The 18,155-nt window shown below is 39.0% G+C and overlaps 2 protein-coding genes across 2 annotated transcripts; one reads left to right on the top strand and one right to left on the bottom strand.

Moving 5' to 3' along the window:
• Positions 1 to 518: 518 nt before the first annotated feature.
• LOC133610652 (NHL repeat-containing protein 3-like) lies at positions 519 to 5,130 on the bottom strand. The gene is made up of 3 exons (XM_061967126.1): positions 4,725 to 5,130; positions 4,459 to 4,658; positions 519 to 2,784 (listed from the first exon to the last, which is right to left on the bottom strand). Exons 1-3 carry the CDS (start codon positions 4,975 to 4,977, stop codon positions 2,167 to 2,169), a joined length of 1,071 nt encoding a protein of 356 aa, XP_061823110.1. The 5' UTR covers positions 4,978 to 5,130; the 3' UTR covers positions 519 to 2,166.
• A 280-nt stretch (positions 5,131 to 5,410) lies between these two features.
• Positions 5,411 to 17,826, top strand: nrbf2b (nuclear receptor binding factor 2b). The gene is made up of 4 exons (XM_061967127.1): positions 5,411 to 5,596; positions 8,387 to 8,471; positions 13,309 to 13,349; positions 16,708 to 17,826. The coding sequence occupies exons 1-4, from the start codon at positions 5,504 to 5,506 to the stop codon at positions 17,395 to 17,397; spliced, it is 909 nt and encodes a 302-aa protein (XP_061823111.1). The 5' UTR covers positions 5,411 to 5,503; the 3' UTR covers positions 17,398 to 17,826.
• The last annotated feature ends 329 nt before the right edge of the window (positions 17,827 to 18,155 follow it).

Below are 18,155 nucleotides of genomic sequence, written 5' to 3'. Positions count from 1 at the left end.
ACAAATTAAACTGTGGTAAAAGTGAGAACGTGCACGAGCGTAACTGCCATAAGACTAAAATAAGTTGACACAAGTTACATAGACTTTGCGCATGCGTGGACCAATCAACATTTTTTAACGGTAAAGTCCGACCTTTAAAACCGTTCGGGTGTTATTTTTTTCCCGTCAAAATAAAAATTAAAAAAATACATTTGTAATCATTTGCCAATGTAAATCTTTTATTTTGAAGCAAACAATCATCGACAACAATCTAATGATAATCAAACTGTTGAAACATCAATTTAATTTAAAGTAGTAATAAGCACAAATATGCAAAATAATACATCCACATTCTAAGTGCAATGAATTAAACTATTCATTTATTACGTACTGACATTGTCCGTACATATCAACATTTCCTCTCAGAAATAATGTAAGTAAACACTTTTCAAAATAAACATAAATTACCTTTTACCCAAGTATTAAGTTATATAATTTGATTTCTGATTTATATACTTTACATTTTATTTATATATACATATATATATATATATATATATATATATATATATATATATATATATATATATATATATATATATATATACACAAATACATACAGTCATGGCCAAAAATATTAGCTCTCCTGCATTTCTGTCAGATAATGCTGCACGTCCTCCACAAAATTGTTTGTGTGTATTGGAACAAAAACAAAACAAACAAAAACAAAACAAAAAGCCAAAGCTGATATTATTTTACACAGAACTCCAAAAATGGACTGGCACCCTCAACTTAATATTTGGTAGCACACCCTTTGGAAAAAAATAACTGAAATCTTCCTGTAACCGTCAATGAGTTTCTTACACCTTTCTACTGGAATTTTGGACAACTCTTCTTTTGCAAACTGCTTCAGGTCTCTCAGATTTGAAGGGTGCCTTCTCCCAACTGCTGTTTTAAACCTCTCCACAGATGTTCTATGGGATTTAGATCTGGACTCATTGATGGCCACTTCAGAACTTTCCAGCGGTTTGTCTTAAGCCATTTTTGTGTGCTTTTTGAAGTATGCTTTGGTACGTTGTCCTGCTGGAAGACCCATGACCTCTGACGGAGACCCAGCTTTTTGACATTGGGCCCTACATTATGCCCCAAAATTCTTTGGTAGTCCTCAGATTTCAGTCAAGGCATCCAGTACCAGAAGCAGCAAAGCAACCCCAAAACATCAGTGAACCTATAATAATAATAATAATGGATTAGATTTTATATCACGCTTTTCTATTATTAGATACTCAAAGCGCTCACAGAGAAGTGGGAACCCATCATTCATTCACACCTGGTGGTGGTAAGCTACATTTGTAGTCACAGCTGCCTTGGGGTAGACTGACGGAAACGAGGCTGCCAGTTTGCGCCTACGGCCCCTCAGACCACCACATATCACTCATTCATCATTCATTCACCAGTGTGAGCGGCACCGGGGGAAAGGGTGAAGTGTCCTGCCCAAGGACATAACGGCAGCGATTTGGATGTTAAGAGGCGGGGAGCGAACCTGCAACCCTCAGGTTTCTAGCACGGCCACTCTACCCACTACGCCATACCGCCCCTCCACCATGTTTGACTGTAGGAATGGTGTTCTTTTCTTTAAAGGCCTCATTTTTTTCACAGTGTCATGATGTGCTTTAGCAAAAAGCTCCACTTTAGTCTCATCTGTCCACAGGGCGTTCGACCAGAAGGATTTTGGCTTCCTCAGGTAAGTTTTTGCAAACTCCAGGGGGGGGTTGTGTTGTTCCAATGCAAACAAAAGAAATAAACATGTGAATACCAAAGCATTTGTAATTTCAACAATTTTCTGGGAGACGTGGTGCATTATCTTACAGAAATGCAGGAGTGCCAATATTTTTGGCCAAGACTGTATATATATATATATTTATATATATATATATATATATATATATATATATATATATATATATATATATATATATAGTTTATAATACATACAATACATTGGCCACCATCAGTGGGTGTTCAAAATGGCTGAGCAAAATGGTCAGTGGCATGGTCAGCCACAACAGCAGTGGCCAATTGATGGTTAACCACTTTGTTGGTTCAAGTAGCTGAAAAAATGGTTAACCAATTTTTCAGTGGCCAACCACTTCATTGGCGTTCAAAGTGTCGGAGCAAAGTGGTTAGTCATTGACTCCTTTTGAATCGCAGTGTCTCTCCACCTAGACTGAAGGGGATGAACTTCTGCGCCTGCTGGGCTCCAATCTCAGCCACATACAGAACCCCTGACTTTAGGTCCAGGTCAACCAGATGTGGCTTGGCTTCATCAGCCATTTGAATCACACTGACCACCCTGCACTGGCCAATTAAACCCACCGGTGGTGCATCCAGTAGAGAAATCTGATTAGTGTTGAGCTGGACAACAACAAAGTACTTCTTATTAGGGGTCAGGCGGACTGAGTAAGGTGCGTCCTCAGTGAAGCAGCTTCCCCATGACCCCAGCCAGTCCCCTGTAAGTGAGTTGAAAACCTGGATCCTCTTGTTACCCCTGTCAGCTACCCACACCCTCTGAGCGTTATCCACGGTTACACTATGAGGGATGTAGAACTGAGCAAGACCTTGTCCTTTTTCTCCATGCACCCACAATACTTCCTGGTCCAGAGAAAGTTTGATGAGTCGATTGTTCATGCCTCCGTCACCGTCCACTATGTACATTTCTCCAGATTCGTGGATGAAGATCTCAGCGGGCTGGTCAAACTGCAAAGGGTTGAGCCCAGAGCCAGCTTCCCCTGGCGTACCAAGCACCTGACAAATAGAAGCAGTAAAAAATGATTTTTATACGACTTGCTGCACTTCCAGTCTCGCATGTAAACAAGAACACTGCCTTCTGCCAAGGTTTACATATGTAATATGTAATAGCAACGACTGAACAACAATGCTCTGAAGGCTTAAATACTAAATAGAGAGTTGAATCCGGTTACAGATGGGTTTTTTTGGGTGCAAGGGAACAAATTGAACCTACAGCAGAACGATCCTGGACATGTCCATGTGATTTGTTTGATTAAAAAAATCATGATTTGCACATTCAGAACGTTCTGAATCTGCCATTAGACTAGGAAGAGTGCATTGAAGAGGAACACTAACTTTGAGAGGGTAAAACCGATTTAACCAGAAACACATCAATCAAATCTGCTTTTATCAAAGCCTGTTCTGGGTGGAAATTGGGATATTGCTTTTGACATTCTGCATAATGTATGTCAGCTGCCAAAACTGCACTTATGTTCCAGTTTTGCACACATTTACATGTGAATTTATTTTTTACAAATTACCTGTTTTTAAAAGTTGCAAGTGATAAACGGTTATTTAGTGAAACGAAAAGAAATGTAAAACGACATCAATATTTATAAATTAAAAAAGCATCAGTAATCGATTTTTAAACTAATCGTAGCTAATAAATTGTAATTGAATGGTGAGTTGCCCATACCAATCCAATCTACTTTATTTATATAGCACATTTAAACAACAAAAATGTTTCCAAAGTGCTGCACAAAAATATTAAAAACAAGATTCAAATACTATCCTTAGCTCCACCAATGACTGAATAAAAACTAAATAAATAAATACAAAACCAACATAAAAACAAATATGATTAAAAACGATTTGAAATGGTAAAACCAATTAAAACAATAAATAGAAATACAAATGTAAAAACACAGAAGACTACACAACTCACGTAGTGTTAAAAGCTAGAGAATAAAAGTGGGTCTTAAGACGAGACTTAAAACACTCCACTGTGGGAGCAGTTCAAACATGGAGGGGCAGAATGTTCCAGAGCTTAGGGCCGACCACAGAGAATGCCCTGTCTCCCCTGGTTATAAGTCTCGTCTTGGGCACCACAAGCTGGAGCTGGCTGCCGGACCTCAGAGCGCGCGCAGGAGTGTAAATTTGGATGAGGTCCGAGATATAATGAGGTGCCGGTCCATGCAAAGCTTTAAAACCAAACAGCAAAATATTAAAATCAATTCTAAAATGAACAGGGAGCCAGTGCAAAGCCTCAAGAATTGGGGTTATATGCTCGCGTTTCCTGGCCCCTGTTAAAAGTCGTGCTGCTGCGTTCTGGACTAACTGCAACCGGGAGAGAGCTTTTTGGCTAATGACAGCATAAAGTGCATTGCAGTAGTCCAGGCGACTTGAAATATAAGCATGCACGACTTGTTCAAAAAAGTTAAAAGACAAAAACGGTTAAACCCAAACATTCCCACCTCTACTTAAAACTTTGCTGGGTTGAGTTTTTCCTTGCCCTGATGTGGGATCTGAGCCGAGGATGTTGGTGGCTCGTGCAGCCCTTTGAGACACTTGTGATTTAGGGCTATATAAATAAACTTTGATTGATTGATTGATTGAAAACAATGGAAACATTCTTAGCAGAGGTCATTAACAAATACATATCAACAGTCTTCTTGTGGATCAATGGTTCACCTGTAAAAGTTTCCCTGATGGCGAGTACTGTTTCACGGTGTGGCCATACGGACCATTTCCCACATCTGTGATCCAGATAGTCGGGTTTGACAAGGCATCTACTAAAAATATACCATGGGGCATTTCTAAGGTGGTTGTGTTCCAGGACATGAGGAAGTCGCCTTCTGATGTAAATACCAGCACCTTGGGCACATTCTCACCTAAAAAGGAGCAATCAACGCCATGTTAATAACACACATCAGTCCAGATTGATAGTCAAGAGTTACCTCTTTGTGCAACATAGACCACACCAGCATACTGGTTGACAGCCACTCCAAACACATTCCCAGTGAAAAGTTCAGGATTTTTGGGCCAGCTCAGGTCCAGTTTGTACAACGGCCGGCCCAGCAGCTGGTAGTCCTGGCGGAAGACGAAGCTGCTAGCCTGCTGGGTGCCAAAGAAGCCATATAACACCATCATAAGGAAAACTACTGAGGCCAGGCTGGTCATTATCACACACGTATGGCTTCTGTTGTTCATTGATGCGGTTTACACAGAAAATACTCACTAACACTGGATAACGTTGCACAGTTCGCTACGAAAAAAAATAGTCAAAGCGTTATAAATATACAATCCGGTGATTTATGACCAATATAGTCGTCGAATTGCATTTAGAATTCACTTCCTGGTCAGCCCACGACGTAAACAAACTAGCGTCAAGTTCAAAATGTGCTTAAGTGCTGTTTCCGCTTAAAATCTATAACACACAGCGGCTCCGCAAACACAATGATCCAATCTTGCATTTATTTTATTCCAGTCAGAGACAATACAGACTCTGACAACTTATTTAATATATAAAAGCTCGTAAAGGTATTGTTTGTGCAAAGACTGCCAAAGCATTATGGCATAATGATCTTATTTTGTAGGGAAATAAATTCTACTTCCGATTGTCGTAACTATGACGTTGCGACGTCTTTACGCAGCCCAGTCGGTGGAGGCGACCGTGCCACCGACAGTAAATGTCTTCTAGTTATTTTTGCGCCCCACATTTTGTGTCTCAATTCGAATGACAGTCCTTGAGGGACAGAGACATCCTTCATGGAGTGAAAATCATCGAATAATTGGCTGCATGGAGGTCGTTGACAGTCCGCTCAATCTCGTAAGTTTCGGTCATGATGTTGCAATAACATGCTAACGTTACTGCCGATCGCAAAGGTAAGCTACATTAGCCTCCTCCCTCCGGGCATTTGCGACACTCTTGTTTGTTATCGCGGTTCACTAAATTGTTGTCCGGTAGCTTTGACATGCTCTATATCATGCTATTTTCCTCCAGATAATGTGGGTTCTGTGGTTTTATGGTGCAGTTGTCGCTACAGTGTACAAGTTTTGTTATGGACCGATGTGTTCGCCACGAGTACATAAACTCACAAACTGAATAAAACCTCGCTTGTTTTAATATGACCGTGTTTCTGTTCCACCTAAAACTGATTATAGTTATACACTGCGTGAGAATTGCGGTTCTGTATTGCAAGTAAGTATTTATTTATTTAGGACATTTAAAAAAAACACTGTGAATATTTTCTCTCGCAGTTTCGTCATTTTCAAGAAAACACAGGATCATTTATTTTTATTTTTGTAACCGAGGTTTTACACCATTTTTACAGTAAAGTAGTAGTTGAATTATTCAAATAAATGCAATTGAACAGTGGTTCTCAAACTTTTTAGCCAAGTACCATCTCAGTCAACACTCATTGCCTCTCCAATTACCACCATAATGACCAACATGAAGACACGGTAGTGTCATAGGCCTAAGTATTCATTAATAACAAGGCAGAGGTATAATATAACAAGTATATTTAATGTTTTTAGGCACTGTAACCCTACAGTCATTTTGAACGTTAACACTGTGTTTGAATATTGGAAAATTAAAACCACTTACTTTAACCACGTGATTATTTGGCGTACCACTCGATAGAGCCCGTACCACAGTTTGAGAATAACTGCAATTGACTTTTTACTGCCTTACCGTCAAGGATAACACGTTTTAAAATGCTGATGCACAGTTGACTGAGGTTGACAAGTGCACCTACTGTATGTATACTAAATACTCAATCATTTGCAGGTGTTGTCTGTGGTAAATGTCAAAATATTACTACTACCACTAACCTTGAACAACATACAGTACAAAAAAAAGTGATATATGGCAAGAACGTAAAATTAGATTGATAATTTATACACAAATGTACCTACTTCCTGTCTACATATTCGACTGGTACTGTTTGTATAATAAAACGGTATTAACGACACTCAAAGGCTGTTGGACTAACCAGGCTCACTGTCTAAACACTGTAGTAACACAGTGTAATAATACTTAGGCTCGAGCAAATATGAGCTGAGTTGCTCGCAAATGAGAACAAAACATTTGATATATTTACTGTACACTTTTCATGCAAATATATATTTGTGCTGTCAAATGATTTTTTAACACTAATCACAGGTTAATCCTCGCTTTCATAATTTCAATCAATTTAAAAAAAGACCCCAATATTTGGACACAATTGCAATTCTGTTGACAGAATGTCATCCATTAGAAGTTTTTAAATGGTTTACTTGAATGCACATCATTTATTTGCTTTAAAACTTGGTAGCACTTTTATCTGAAGTCCAGTAGGGTGTATTTTTGGAGTGAAATTTGCCAGTGAGCACATGACATACACTCAAAGTTTGCTATAATGCGGTGTAATATAACGCAATTGTGCAATTAACCCTGAATTTTCTGCCATTTTTTTCCACCATAGTCAATCGCATTATTTTTCATCAAATTATCACATATTTACAAACGTACTGTCATGACCGGTCCCTCCCACTCATGTCCTGTGTTGGTTTACCCTATGCGACAGTTACGCATGTTCATTGCTACTCTTAGAATTTCTTGTCGTTCGATTTGAGTTCTAGTTAACTTCACGCTAGCCTAATGCTCTGTATGTTTTTGTGCCTCGTACTGGAATTAAACAAGCATTCTTACCTGCATGCTGCTTCTTGCCATCTTTTGCGTTTATGTAGACACGATCTTTGCAGATACGTGACCTGATCGTAACACTTACACAGTAAATTTGTATGAAAGTTTCTAAAAAGAAGAAATTCTAAAAAATAACTGAACAAAATATCGACCGAGTGATATCCAAACCTACTGGTGGATAGTGCCCGCCCCATTCTGTGACATAGGCGCCCAATCCACCATTCACGTCACGTGGGGACACTATCCACCAAGGAGGTTTAGGCAGCCAAGCTACAGCACATAACTTTTTCGAAAAGAAAAGGGTAAAAAATAAGGATTTGTAGATAACGCGATTTTGAGAATAATGTGATCAGTATTTTATAGACCCCACCGACCGCGTTATATCAAACTTTGAGTGTATGCATGAACTTAATTACTGTCTATGGTCAAAATAAATAGCGTGATTAATCTGCATGTGCATATGATTACTGTAAAATTTTGGGTGATTAATCGCATTAGTTAACTCATTATTTTAGATAGGATGATGCCTCACACCTCTAACTTTTTTACTTGTCACTCACATGTAATCGGAAAAGACACCTCTTGTAAATACCGTTTTTTGTTTTGGAATGTTTCCAAAAAATTAAAAAAAACACCCTGATGATACCCTCTGAATTAGGCCCTTGTAAAGTACATTGAGGTCTCGCACAATATGCTGATGTCAAAACATATTCAGAATGAACGGAGAATTAATTGTAAGCTTGTGACATACGTTTGCAATTTTTTATTCACTTAGTTTTTTTTGCCAGAGAATGTATAGTCCACCACCATATTGTAAACATTCATCAGCTCGTCGCTGTTCAGCAGCTGTGCAACTTTAGTTTCATTGCATCACAATTGCTTATTCTTTACTGAATTAGCATTCACATGTGTATCTATGTGTCTCTTTAGGCCCATCAGCAGTGCAGGAAGGCAGATCGCTTGCTTGCTGCTGGAAAGTATGAAGAGGCGATTTCTTGCCATGGGAAAGCAGCGGGTAGGTTTTATAAGTCATGACAGCGACAAAGACTTTTTGGTCATTAGTTAGTTGCGTAACAAAATGTGTTCCACTCTCACTGACAAAGACTGTGCTATATAACCCAACATTATTTCTGTGTAAATTCTCAGCCATCCAGATCATTGCAATGCACACAAGTTGAAACTCCTTGTTAGCTTGAAGATGTTTTTCTTTTTACATTCTGCCTGTCAGTTACAGTACACATACTGTAAACGTTTTGGACCGCTCAAATCTTTTTAACGGAGTAAATTTACAGTAGAAGATCAAATAATTATATTGTCTGCGAAATAGTTTTAATCTCATGTATTCCCTTGAGTGCCTTCAAGTACGCTCCGGGGGTATTAGCACCCCCTATTTGGTGTAGAAGTTGCTTGGTCTCCCAAATGTAGAGGCCACTGAATTCTCCACTGCACTGCATAAACAACATTTCTGAGCTTTCTTTTCAGGATTCGGACCTTGAGGTGTACCATTTTTTGTCTGACGGTGATGTTGGATTTGAAGTGCATTGGGATGCTATGTTTGGAGAAACATTTTTTTTGTTTCTCTGACAAACCTGGTACATACGGGATCACAACAATCAACCTTCTGTTTTTTTCTCAGTTGGGTGACAGAGGGGTTAGTGCGTCTGCCTCACAATACGAAGGTCTTGGGTTCGATGCTGCGCTCGGGAACTTTCTGTGTAGAGTTTGCATGTTCTCCCCGTGACTGCGTGGGTTCCTTCTGAGTACTCCGGCTTCCTTCCACCTCCAAAGACGTGCACCTGGGGATAGGTTGATTGGCTACACTAAATTGGCCCTAGTGTGTGAATGTGAGTGTGAATGTTGTCTGTCTATCTGTGTTGGCCCTGCGATGAGGTGGCGACTTGTCCAGGTTGTACCCTGCCTTCTGCCTGAATGCAGCTGAGCTCGGCTCCAGTACCCCCCGCCACCCCGAAAGGGACAAGCGGTAGAAAATGAATGGATGGATGGGTGTAGAGGCGCTTTGTTTTTTTGGCAAATTGACAAAGACCCGGTCGGGCTACCTGGAGGTAACCTGACTCTCGCCAGATCCTTGTAGTTTGCTGAGCTCCACACAAGGATCTGGGATTTCTCAATAGGAGATGTATTTCAGAAGGCGGGGCCTTGTAAAAAAAAAAATTGTATGTGATTGGATAAACCACTTGTCCGTTATCTTGAATGACGTGCTACTTCAACCACTCATATCGAAACCACCCCGTGACGCTGATAAGAGCGATGCTGGGAAATCCAAAACAGAACAGCCGACATATTGGATAACGACAGAGCGAAAAGTTAGATAACTTTTACTGAAACAACGCAGCAATGTCAGTAGACAATCGATGTCGTTTGTGCAAAGAAAATAATGTCCTTGGAGGATTTCGTTCTCGTTTCTTCCTCCCAGCTGCATGCCTGTTATCCCCAATTATCCAGCCTCACGGATCTGATCCTCTACCAGAGCAATCAGCGGGGAAACAATTATAACGACTGGGTTCTCCACTCGTCCCATTTCCTTCACCACCAGTGGAGCGATTTGATAAATCAAGCTCTTGCCAAACCCGGTCGGAAGAAGAGCCAAAACATCCTTGCCACCAATAAATGCTTTCAAAACCGTTATCTGTTCATCTTTTAGATAATTAATATTCGATAGATTCGACAAAACAGTTGCAATAGCAGAATCAATGTCAGCACACGACTCCTGGCTGCGTGCCGCCATTGTTGTTTGAATCAAACAGTCGCTTCGGCGCTACTTCACATCTATGAAATCCCGCCCGGCGATCCTGATTGGTTCATTATTTGTTGCTATCTTGAATTAGTTTGCATTGCCCTCGATCCCAGATCCTTGTGTGGAGCTCAGCGAACTACAAGGATCTGGCGAGAGTCAGGTTAACCTGGAAGTAGTCAGAGCCTCTGTGATGTCTGTTTGCTCTTTCTGTTTATTGTCCTCATGGTTGGGAACATTTGTGCTATGTTGTTATGGGTTCTGACAACGTTTAGCTCCCAAAACACCCACTTAGTTCTAGTGGGTGATTAATCTGTGTGGGTAGGTTTTCTGTAGAACCTCGATGTTTAGGCTTCCATCCATCCTTTCTTGCACTTCACACTTGAGAAATGGCATTGCGTTCTCTTTGGATCTTTGTTTTCCAAAGTGTTAATATCAGTGACGGATTCCACTTTGAGTACTTTGTGTCATCCTGAAACAGCGACTGAGCTTTGTTCCTCGAAAGCAAGGTCCCTAACTACTGGCCTAGAACTAGTCCGTGGACAGGGCTGAACCAAATTACCAACAACTTTAGGAAGCAATGATGAATGAAGAAAATTAGTCAACACATTACAAAAAAGTTTTGTAAATAACTACACAGAAATTGATGTAAATGCATAGGGGTTTATTTTAATTAAAAAATAATATAGAAAGACTTTGGCATTACGTTAGGGTGAACGTTTTGCGCACACGATCACTAAACGACAGTTGCAAAAATAAAAAATAAACTTAAGTCATCCCCTTGCCGTTCCCACCATTTTCTACTATTTTACGTTGTTCTATATTTGCGTTCTAAGGCAGGTTGTACGTCATTATATAACTGCATGCTCAGTGAACAGATAGGCTGGACTTATAAACATGAATGCAACTCCCATTTCAAAGCCTCACACAGTATCCCAAATGCACATTTAAGTTACATACATTAACACACAATAATTGCTGCTGCACATTTCTAGCATTGCTGTCATATGAGCATAATTTCCACATAGTGTTGATAGTTAATTCATGTAGTATGGATGCATTAGCAACTTCACGTTACCTAATAAACACTGAACTGTAAACCTTTGACTGACACCTCACTTGACCCAAAAGACAATGGTTTACCCGGTCTGCTGTGGCAATGGTTACTGATTATATAATGATTACTGACACATTGAATAGCTCGTGAAATTGTGAGAACATGTTTATGTTGCTTGATGGGTGGGCTTTTGTCATAAAGACAAGGAAGTGCTGCTGTAATGAAGCAAAGGAAAACGGTGCATGCTGGACCCTTTTTTGACATTTTTATTTTACAAACAATCATTACAAAACTGTCTTGAAATACAGGATACAGTGTCAGTAGCCAGGGAGTTTTGTTTGCATGGAGTAAGTGAATACTTTGACCAAGGATTTCAATTAATTACTCAACTTTTGAAGTATAATTGTCAAATTTGAAATGGCAATTCTAAGGCTTCATTGTGTTTTCCGGTCTGTCAAACCAAACTAGTTATATTGAAGGCACATGTTTCAAAAACAGATTGGGAAACTTAAAAAAATATACAAATCAAAATTGTTGCAGTGGATTTAAACTTCTATACCTTAGACACATTCTTATAATATACACAGTATTGTAATACAGTACAGTATTACCCAGGTTTCACCGACCTAAATCCAGAGAAGGTGGGGGATTAAATTAAGGTTGCGCAATATAGCTCATATACGATATAAATTACATAAATATTTGCTGACATAGAGCTTTTAATACTATCCCAAATTATGATAATGCATGTTAATTACACATTGTAGCTCTGTTTGCAAATTTGACAGTGACAAGTTAACAAACGCTTCTTCAATACACTGTATAATTCTTGTTAGTGGCTAACGACCCTCCACAGTGCTAAGCCACTTCTAAATCAGTAACCCTCGCCTTCATGGCGGCAAATAATGTTTCTTGCAAGAATCATTATTACTGAAGGACAAGGAATACCGGTAGCTAGAGGATAAGCTAACCGCTAACTGCAAGCTAGCACTCTTAAATGTCAATCAGTCAATCAATGTTTATTTATATAGCCCTAAATCACAAGTGTCTCAAAGGGCTGCACAAGCCACAACGACATCCTCAGTTCAGATCCCACATCAGGGCAAGGAAAAAGTCGACAAAGTTGGGCTGATTGAGACAACTATTGCCAGTATAATAATATTATATGGTCAATAAATCAATATTTTTACCTTCAAAAAATGTTTTTGTCATTTTTGTTGTTTATAAACTCGGGAAATAAGTCCCTGGACACAGGAGGACTTTAAAGGCAAAGACCATAGAATTTAGATCAGATCCAATAGTAATGAATAATTCATATTTAATTGGTATTGTTGTGTTTTGGTATATTGTGTTTTTGTCTGATTATAACTGTGATCAAAAATGTAATCATTCAATGATCATTAAGTATCAGTATCACCTATACTGCCTCTGTAACTACTTGGTATTGGATCGATAGCAAGTATGTACTATTGCCCAAAACTAATGTAAGGTATTCAAACAACAGAATAGTTAGTTCTTAGTACATTTTAACAGAAGTGTAGATAGAACCATGTTACAACAGAAAGAAACCAAATATTAACAGTATATTAGCAAGTAGATTAATAATAGTTTTGACAAAATATTACAACTAGAAATAACGCAATTTGTTACTGCATATGTCAGCAGCCAAATTAGGAGCATTTGTAACCCTTTTTGAAATGCTTCTATTATTATCTATATACCAAATAATAAATCGTGATATATATCGGTCTCGTAAGAGGATCTAATATATATCGCGACAAAGGTTTTAGGCCATATCGCCCATCCCTAGTTTAAATAAATTTACTTAAATTGTAAACCTGATGTACTTCAATGCAACTTTGTTCGAACCTAAATCACTACTAGTACCATGTAATACATTGTATGTTAGAATTCTGCAGTTTTTGAATGTAATGTTTTCATTTGTTACATAACTGTATCATATCTCGGTTGTAACCTGCCAACTGTACCAATAATCCCATTGTAGATCATGTGAAGTTATTGACCCTGCTCTGTCTTTTGCAGAACTTCTGACAGAAGCGATGAAGACAACAGACTGTAAGCAGGTAAGCACCTTTTGTTTTTCATTGGGGTTTTAAGTGAGTTCTTGTCAGCAGTGTAGGAGATTTGTCCTCACTGCCAAAAACTGGTCTCTGAACCAAAAAGAGACCTGCGTGGATTTTCCTACAAAAAAAATGGTGTACGCTCAAATCCAGAAAACATTGTTCCGCACAAAAAAATCAGAAGTGCACACATTAATCCAAGCACATTTCTTTTGTACGTCCCGTTCAATATAAAATTGAGCGCACATGTTGGAGTGGCTTGTTACTCCCTGTCCATACCTCCATTTAAATATGCAAATTATATTTTAATAAGCCATGCGCCTGAGATCCCGCACTCCGCACTGTCAGAAAACACAAAGATAATGAGCAAGACAGCAAAAAAGAAGAATTTCTCGGCAATGGTTGGTGGTGCTTCTTGCTGGAGTGTAAACAATTACATGTTACAAAAACTAATGGGCGGCTTTGCAACCTGCTTGTAACAGTGAAACAGATGAGTGAATGAGTGAAAAAATAGCCATCTACTAAAAGTTTGAGATGTCACCATGGTAACTACAAAACCCAAAACCAGTGAAGTTGGCACATTGTGTAAATGGTAAATAAAAACAGAATACAATCATTTGCAAATCCTTTTCAACCTATATTCAATTGAATAGGCTGCAAAGACAAGATACTTTATTTACATTCTGCACGTGTTAAAACAGCGTGGCTTCGTAGTAAAAGAGTGCGGGTACTAGACTGGCCTGCCTGTAGTCCAGACCTGTCTCCCATTGAAAATGTGTGGGCGCAATATAAAGCCTAAAATACTACAACGAAGACCCCAGACTGTTGAACAACTTAAGCTGTACATCAAGCAAAAATGGAAAATAATTTCACCTGAAAAGCTTAAAAAATGTGTCTCCTCAGTTCCCAAACGTTTACTGAGTGTTGTTAAAAGGAAAGGCCATGTAACACAGTGGTAAAAATGCCTGCCCCTGTGCCAACTTTTTTGCAACGTGTTGCTACCATTAAATTCTAGGTTAATGATTATTTGCAAAAGTCTAATTAAGTTTCTCAGTTCGAACATTAAATATCTTGTCTTTGCAATCTATTCAATTGAATATAAGTTGAAAATGATTTGCAAATAATTGTATTCTGTTTTTATTTACGATTTACACAATGTGCCAACTTCACTGATTTTGGGTTTTGTACTTTTTTTTTGACGCAGGGCTAGTATGTCTAATCAATAATCATTGAACTCAACAAAAAAAGGTTAGGCCATATGATTTCCGCGTTAACGTAACCGCGGATGGAATCACAGAATTGGCCATAATGTGGGATATAGAGAATATACCTTTTATTTATTGAATCAAAAATATTGATATTCAACGACTTTGTGCATTCTCGAACAGCTAAACTTATGTACAAAGCAAACTATAACCTGCTATCCAAGAATGTACAACAATTCTTCTCAAAAAAACAAGAGAAATATAACGCATACAAATCTAATTTAAAAAAACATCTATATGCACGTACACCACTTAAAACCTTTAGCATATCAGTATGTGAAATTAAATTATGGAAAGGATTAAGCAAAGAAATCAAACAAAGCACTAATATGATTAAGTTTAAGAAACGTTTTAAGCTAAATACAAAGAAGAAGAATCATGGTAAACATCTTGAACCCTTTAAAAAAAAAGATACTCTCATTCATCTCCTAGATCAGGGGTCGGGAACCTTATTGGCTGAGAGAGCCATGAAAGCCACATATTTTAAAATGTATTTCCGTGAGAGCCATATAATATTTTTTAACACTGAATCCAACTAAATGCGTGCATTAACGGACAAGCGGTAGAAAATGGATGGATGAATTTTTAAGTAAGACTAACATTTTTAGAGTATAAGTCTCTTATTCTTATTAATAACATTGTTATTCTGAAGCTAACAGCCATTCATCCATTTTTTACCGCTTGTCCCGTACCCGGAGGTAACCCACACAGTCACGGGGAGAACATGCAAACTCCACACAGAAAGATCTCGAGCCTGAGATTGAACTCAGGACCTTCGTATTGTGAGGCACACGCACTAAACCCTGGTCCACCGTGCTGCCTCTAGTAGTGTGTGTGTGTGTGTGTGTGTGTGTGTGTGTGTGTGTGTGTGTGTGTGTGTGTGTGTGTGTGTGTGTGTGTGTGTGAAATGTTCTTATTGAAATATTGATGGAGTGCAGGTCTTGTTGTGAATTCAGTTTTTGAGATGCTCTGCAATAACAATTAATAAAAGTCCTTTCAAGACCAATGTTTAGGAATTTCATCGACTAAAACTAAATTAATTTAGATGACTAACACATGACTAAAACACATTTTGGTCAAAAGACTATAACTGAAACTAATTTAAAAATCTGTCAAAATTAACATTGTTTTACACTCGATGTTTTTCCCTTTAAAGACACTGAACTGTAAGTTGTTTTTTTTTATAATATTTGCTTGAAACACTGAATGTCCCTGCACAATTATTTGCACTTAAAAATGTATGTTTGTAGTAATAAATATGATTATAACATTTTAACATAATGTTTGTGTTCAATTACAATAATAAATAAAATACTTCTTACCATTAATGCGACTTCTTGAACAGGTGCGGTAGAAAACGGATGGATGGATTAAAATGCATGAGAATGTTTTATATTTTGAACGTTATTTTTAACACTGTTATTACCAGCGAAATTATTCGTTACTTGTCGTGTTAAGCAATGTCAGCTAAGATTTATCTGAGAGCCAGATGCAGTCATCAAAAGAGCCACATCTAGCTTGAGAGCCATAGGTTCCCTACCCCTGTCCTAGATGAACCATAAATTACTTAACTATTTATTTATGAGAACTTTAATTATTGTGTATATGTCTAATATTTATTTATGTATTTATTTGTTTACTCACTTATTGTGTAATAATTAATGTACTTATTTATTCACTGTTGTGTCACAAACCGAGAACAAAGAAATGGAATAAAACTGCTATGATATGAAAAGGGGCAGGATTAAATAAGCTCTGCTTCTTCCTACTCCTTTTCGGACGTGCTGTTATGAAACAACTGGAAATATAGGCTGCATTACATTGTAATTGTATTGTATGCATGTTCAAAATAAAGTGTAACTAACTAAAAAAAAATAAGGCGCTCTGTGATTTATTTATTTTATACATAAGGTTCATCAAAACCTAAAAGGCTCTTTTTGCTTTGTCCATATGCCACCCATATCCAAAGAAAGCCAGGGATCTACTGCCGTACCGGCATAAACTTATTATCGGGTTAATCAAGAACAAAACAAAATGTCACTTTTTGTACAAATTGTGTCAGCATTGACTCTGCTGTTGATGTTGTGTGGCTGCAGGCTCGTGTGTCCATGGAGTTGCAGAGGGACAGTCATATTAAACAGCAGCATCTCATCCAAGAGCGCTGGAAGAGGGAAACCCGACGGGAGGCCACAAAAGCTCGACCTGTTACTGTCCCGACATCCAACAGCCCGGCTCTCCTCCCACAATCCCAGTCAGCGGATGAGCATCAGCCCCACAACTCAGCTGTAGCGTGTGGAGGAGGTAGCGACAGAGAATACGACACTCTACTCTACCAGCTTCAGACTCGACAAACAGGAAACCTCCAATCTTTGACGCCCTGTCCTGGCTCGAAGACCACAAAAGATGATAAAACTCGCCTGGAAGAACAACAGACCACCATCGAAGACTTGAGGCGCCTGGTCAACCATTTGATGGACGAGAACCAGCGGCTGACCTCTGAGAACAAGAGGCTACAATCCGAAAACACCCGCATGAGGGCGGAGGGCGCAGACTTTGTGGAGCGCTCCGAGCTCTGGGTGCTCCCTCAAGCCGGGGGCGCCATGGCGACGGGGGGCAGCCAAGAGAGAAAAAGTACAGGAAATAGAAAGGAGATTGCGATCCCTCAGCTACCCCCGCTGGAGATGCCTGTTCAGGAGGACCTGTGTTTGGATGACCTGCCTCCTCTGGAGCTGCCGACGGACATCCAGAATGAACTGGAGGAGCTGCTGGACAAAGATAAACTGTGATAGAAACCTTGTTGAACAAATCCTTGTTGTCCTCTACGTCTGCTCCACATTCAACAGGCGACAAAGAAAAGTGTACAAGTTGAATGGAATCATGACAGGTTCTACCACTAATATGCAGCAGAAGCTTCCTAGAGAAGAACCACAAACACCAGTGTGATGTTCAGTGAGATCTGCATCAGCCTTCAGGTATACCACTGATCATAACTCCATGTCTATTTTATGGTGGCCATTAATGCACACACACTGACCGTCAGTACACCAGCTTGGCCGGGAGCCATGTTCCCCCAACATACCTCAGGATATTTACCGCTACCTTTCAATCTTTTTTTGCTCTACCTTGGTTAACTAAAGGAAGACAACAGGAGCACACCCCATGCATCCGTGTGAGGAGATCTACAACCAATAAAATATGGAATTGAACCTGATAAATCCCGAATTTAGCAAGATTTCTTTGGAAGAACTCCTTCATACAAGATGGTTGGTTAAAAGACAAAACTATAAGGGAATTTGCCTTTGACTATATTTCCCTTCAGTAAGGTCATATATTGATTTCACACCCAACATGCAAGAATGATGTGGTTTGAATGGTTGTTATTTATGGAAGGTCAGAGTTTAGGTGGGTGCTACTTGTCTAACCTGGCCAGACAAACAACATCATGGAATTGCAGAGAGATTCAACCTTTTAAAACCACTGGACTTACAATATTGTGTCTATGTTGCTATGGTAATAAGCTACAGTGATAACACGTAAGAACACC

This window comes from Nerophis lumbriciformis, linkage group LG11 (genome assembly GCF_033978685.3).
Source record: "Nerophis lumbriciformis linkage group LG11, RoL_Nlum_v2.1, whole genome shotgun sequence".
Taxonomy (NCBI): domain Eukaryota; kingdom Metazoa; phylum Chordata; class Actinopteri; order Syngnathiformes; family Syngnathidae; genus Nerophis; species Nerophis lumbriciformis.
Note: the sequence above shows the minus strand (reverse complement) of the source record. Positions and strands in the feature narration are given on the sequence as shown.

Coding starts and splice junctions, on each gene's coding strand:
- LOC133610652 (XM_061967126.1), bottom strand. CDS start 4,977: ATGAACAACAGAAGCCATACGTGTGTGATAATGACCAGCCTGGCCTCA. Junction 4,659..4,724: donor GGTCTATGTTGCACAAAGAG/GTAACTCTTGAC, acceptor GCTCCTTTTTAG/GTGAGAATGTGCCCAAGGTG. Junction 2,785..4,458: donor CATCAGGGAAACTTTTACAG/GTGAACCATTGA, acceptor TCTATTTGTCAG/GTGCTTGGTACGCCAGGGGA.
- nrbf2b (XM_061967127.1), top strand. CDS start 5,504: ATGACAGTCCTTGAGGGACAGAGACATCCTTCATGGAGTGAAAATCAT. Junction 5,597..8,386: donor TTGACAGTCCGCTCAATCTC/GTAAGTTTCGGT, acceptor GTGTCTCTTTAG/GCCCATCAGCAGTGCAGGAA. Junction 13,350..16,707: donor AGACAACAGACTGTAAGCAG/GTAAGCACCTTT, acceptor GTGTGGCTGCAG/GCTCGTGTGTCCATGGAGTT.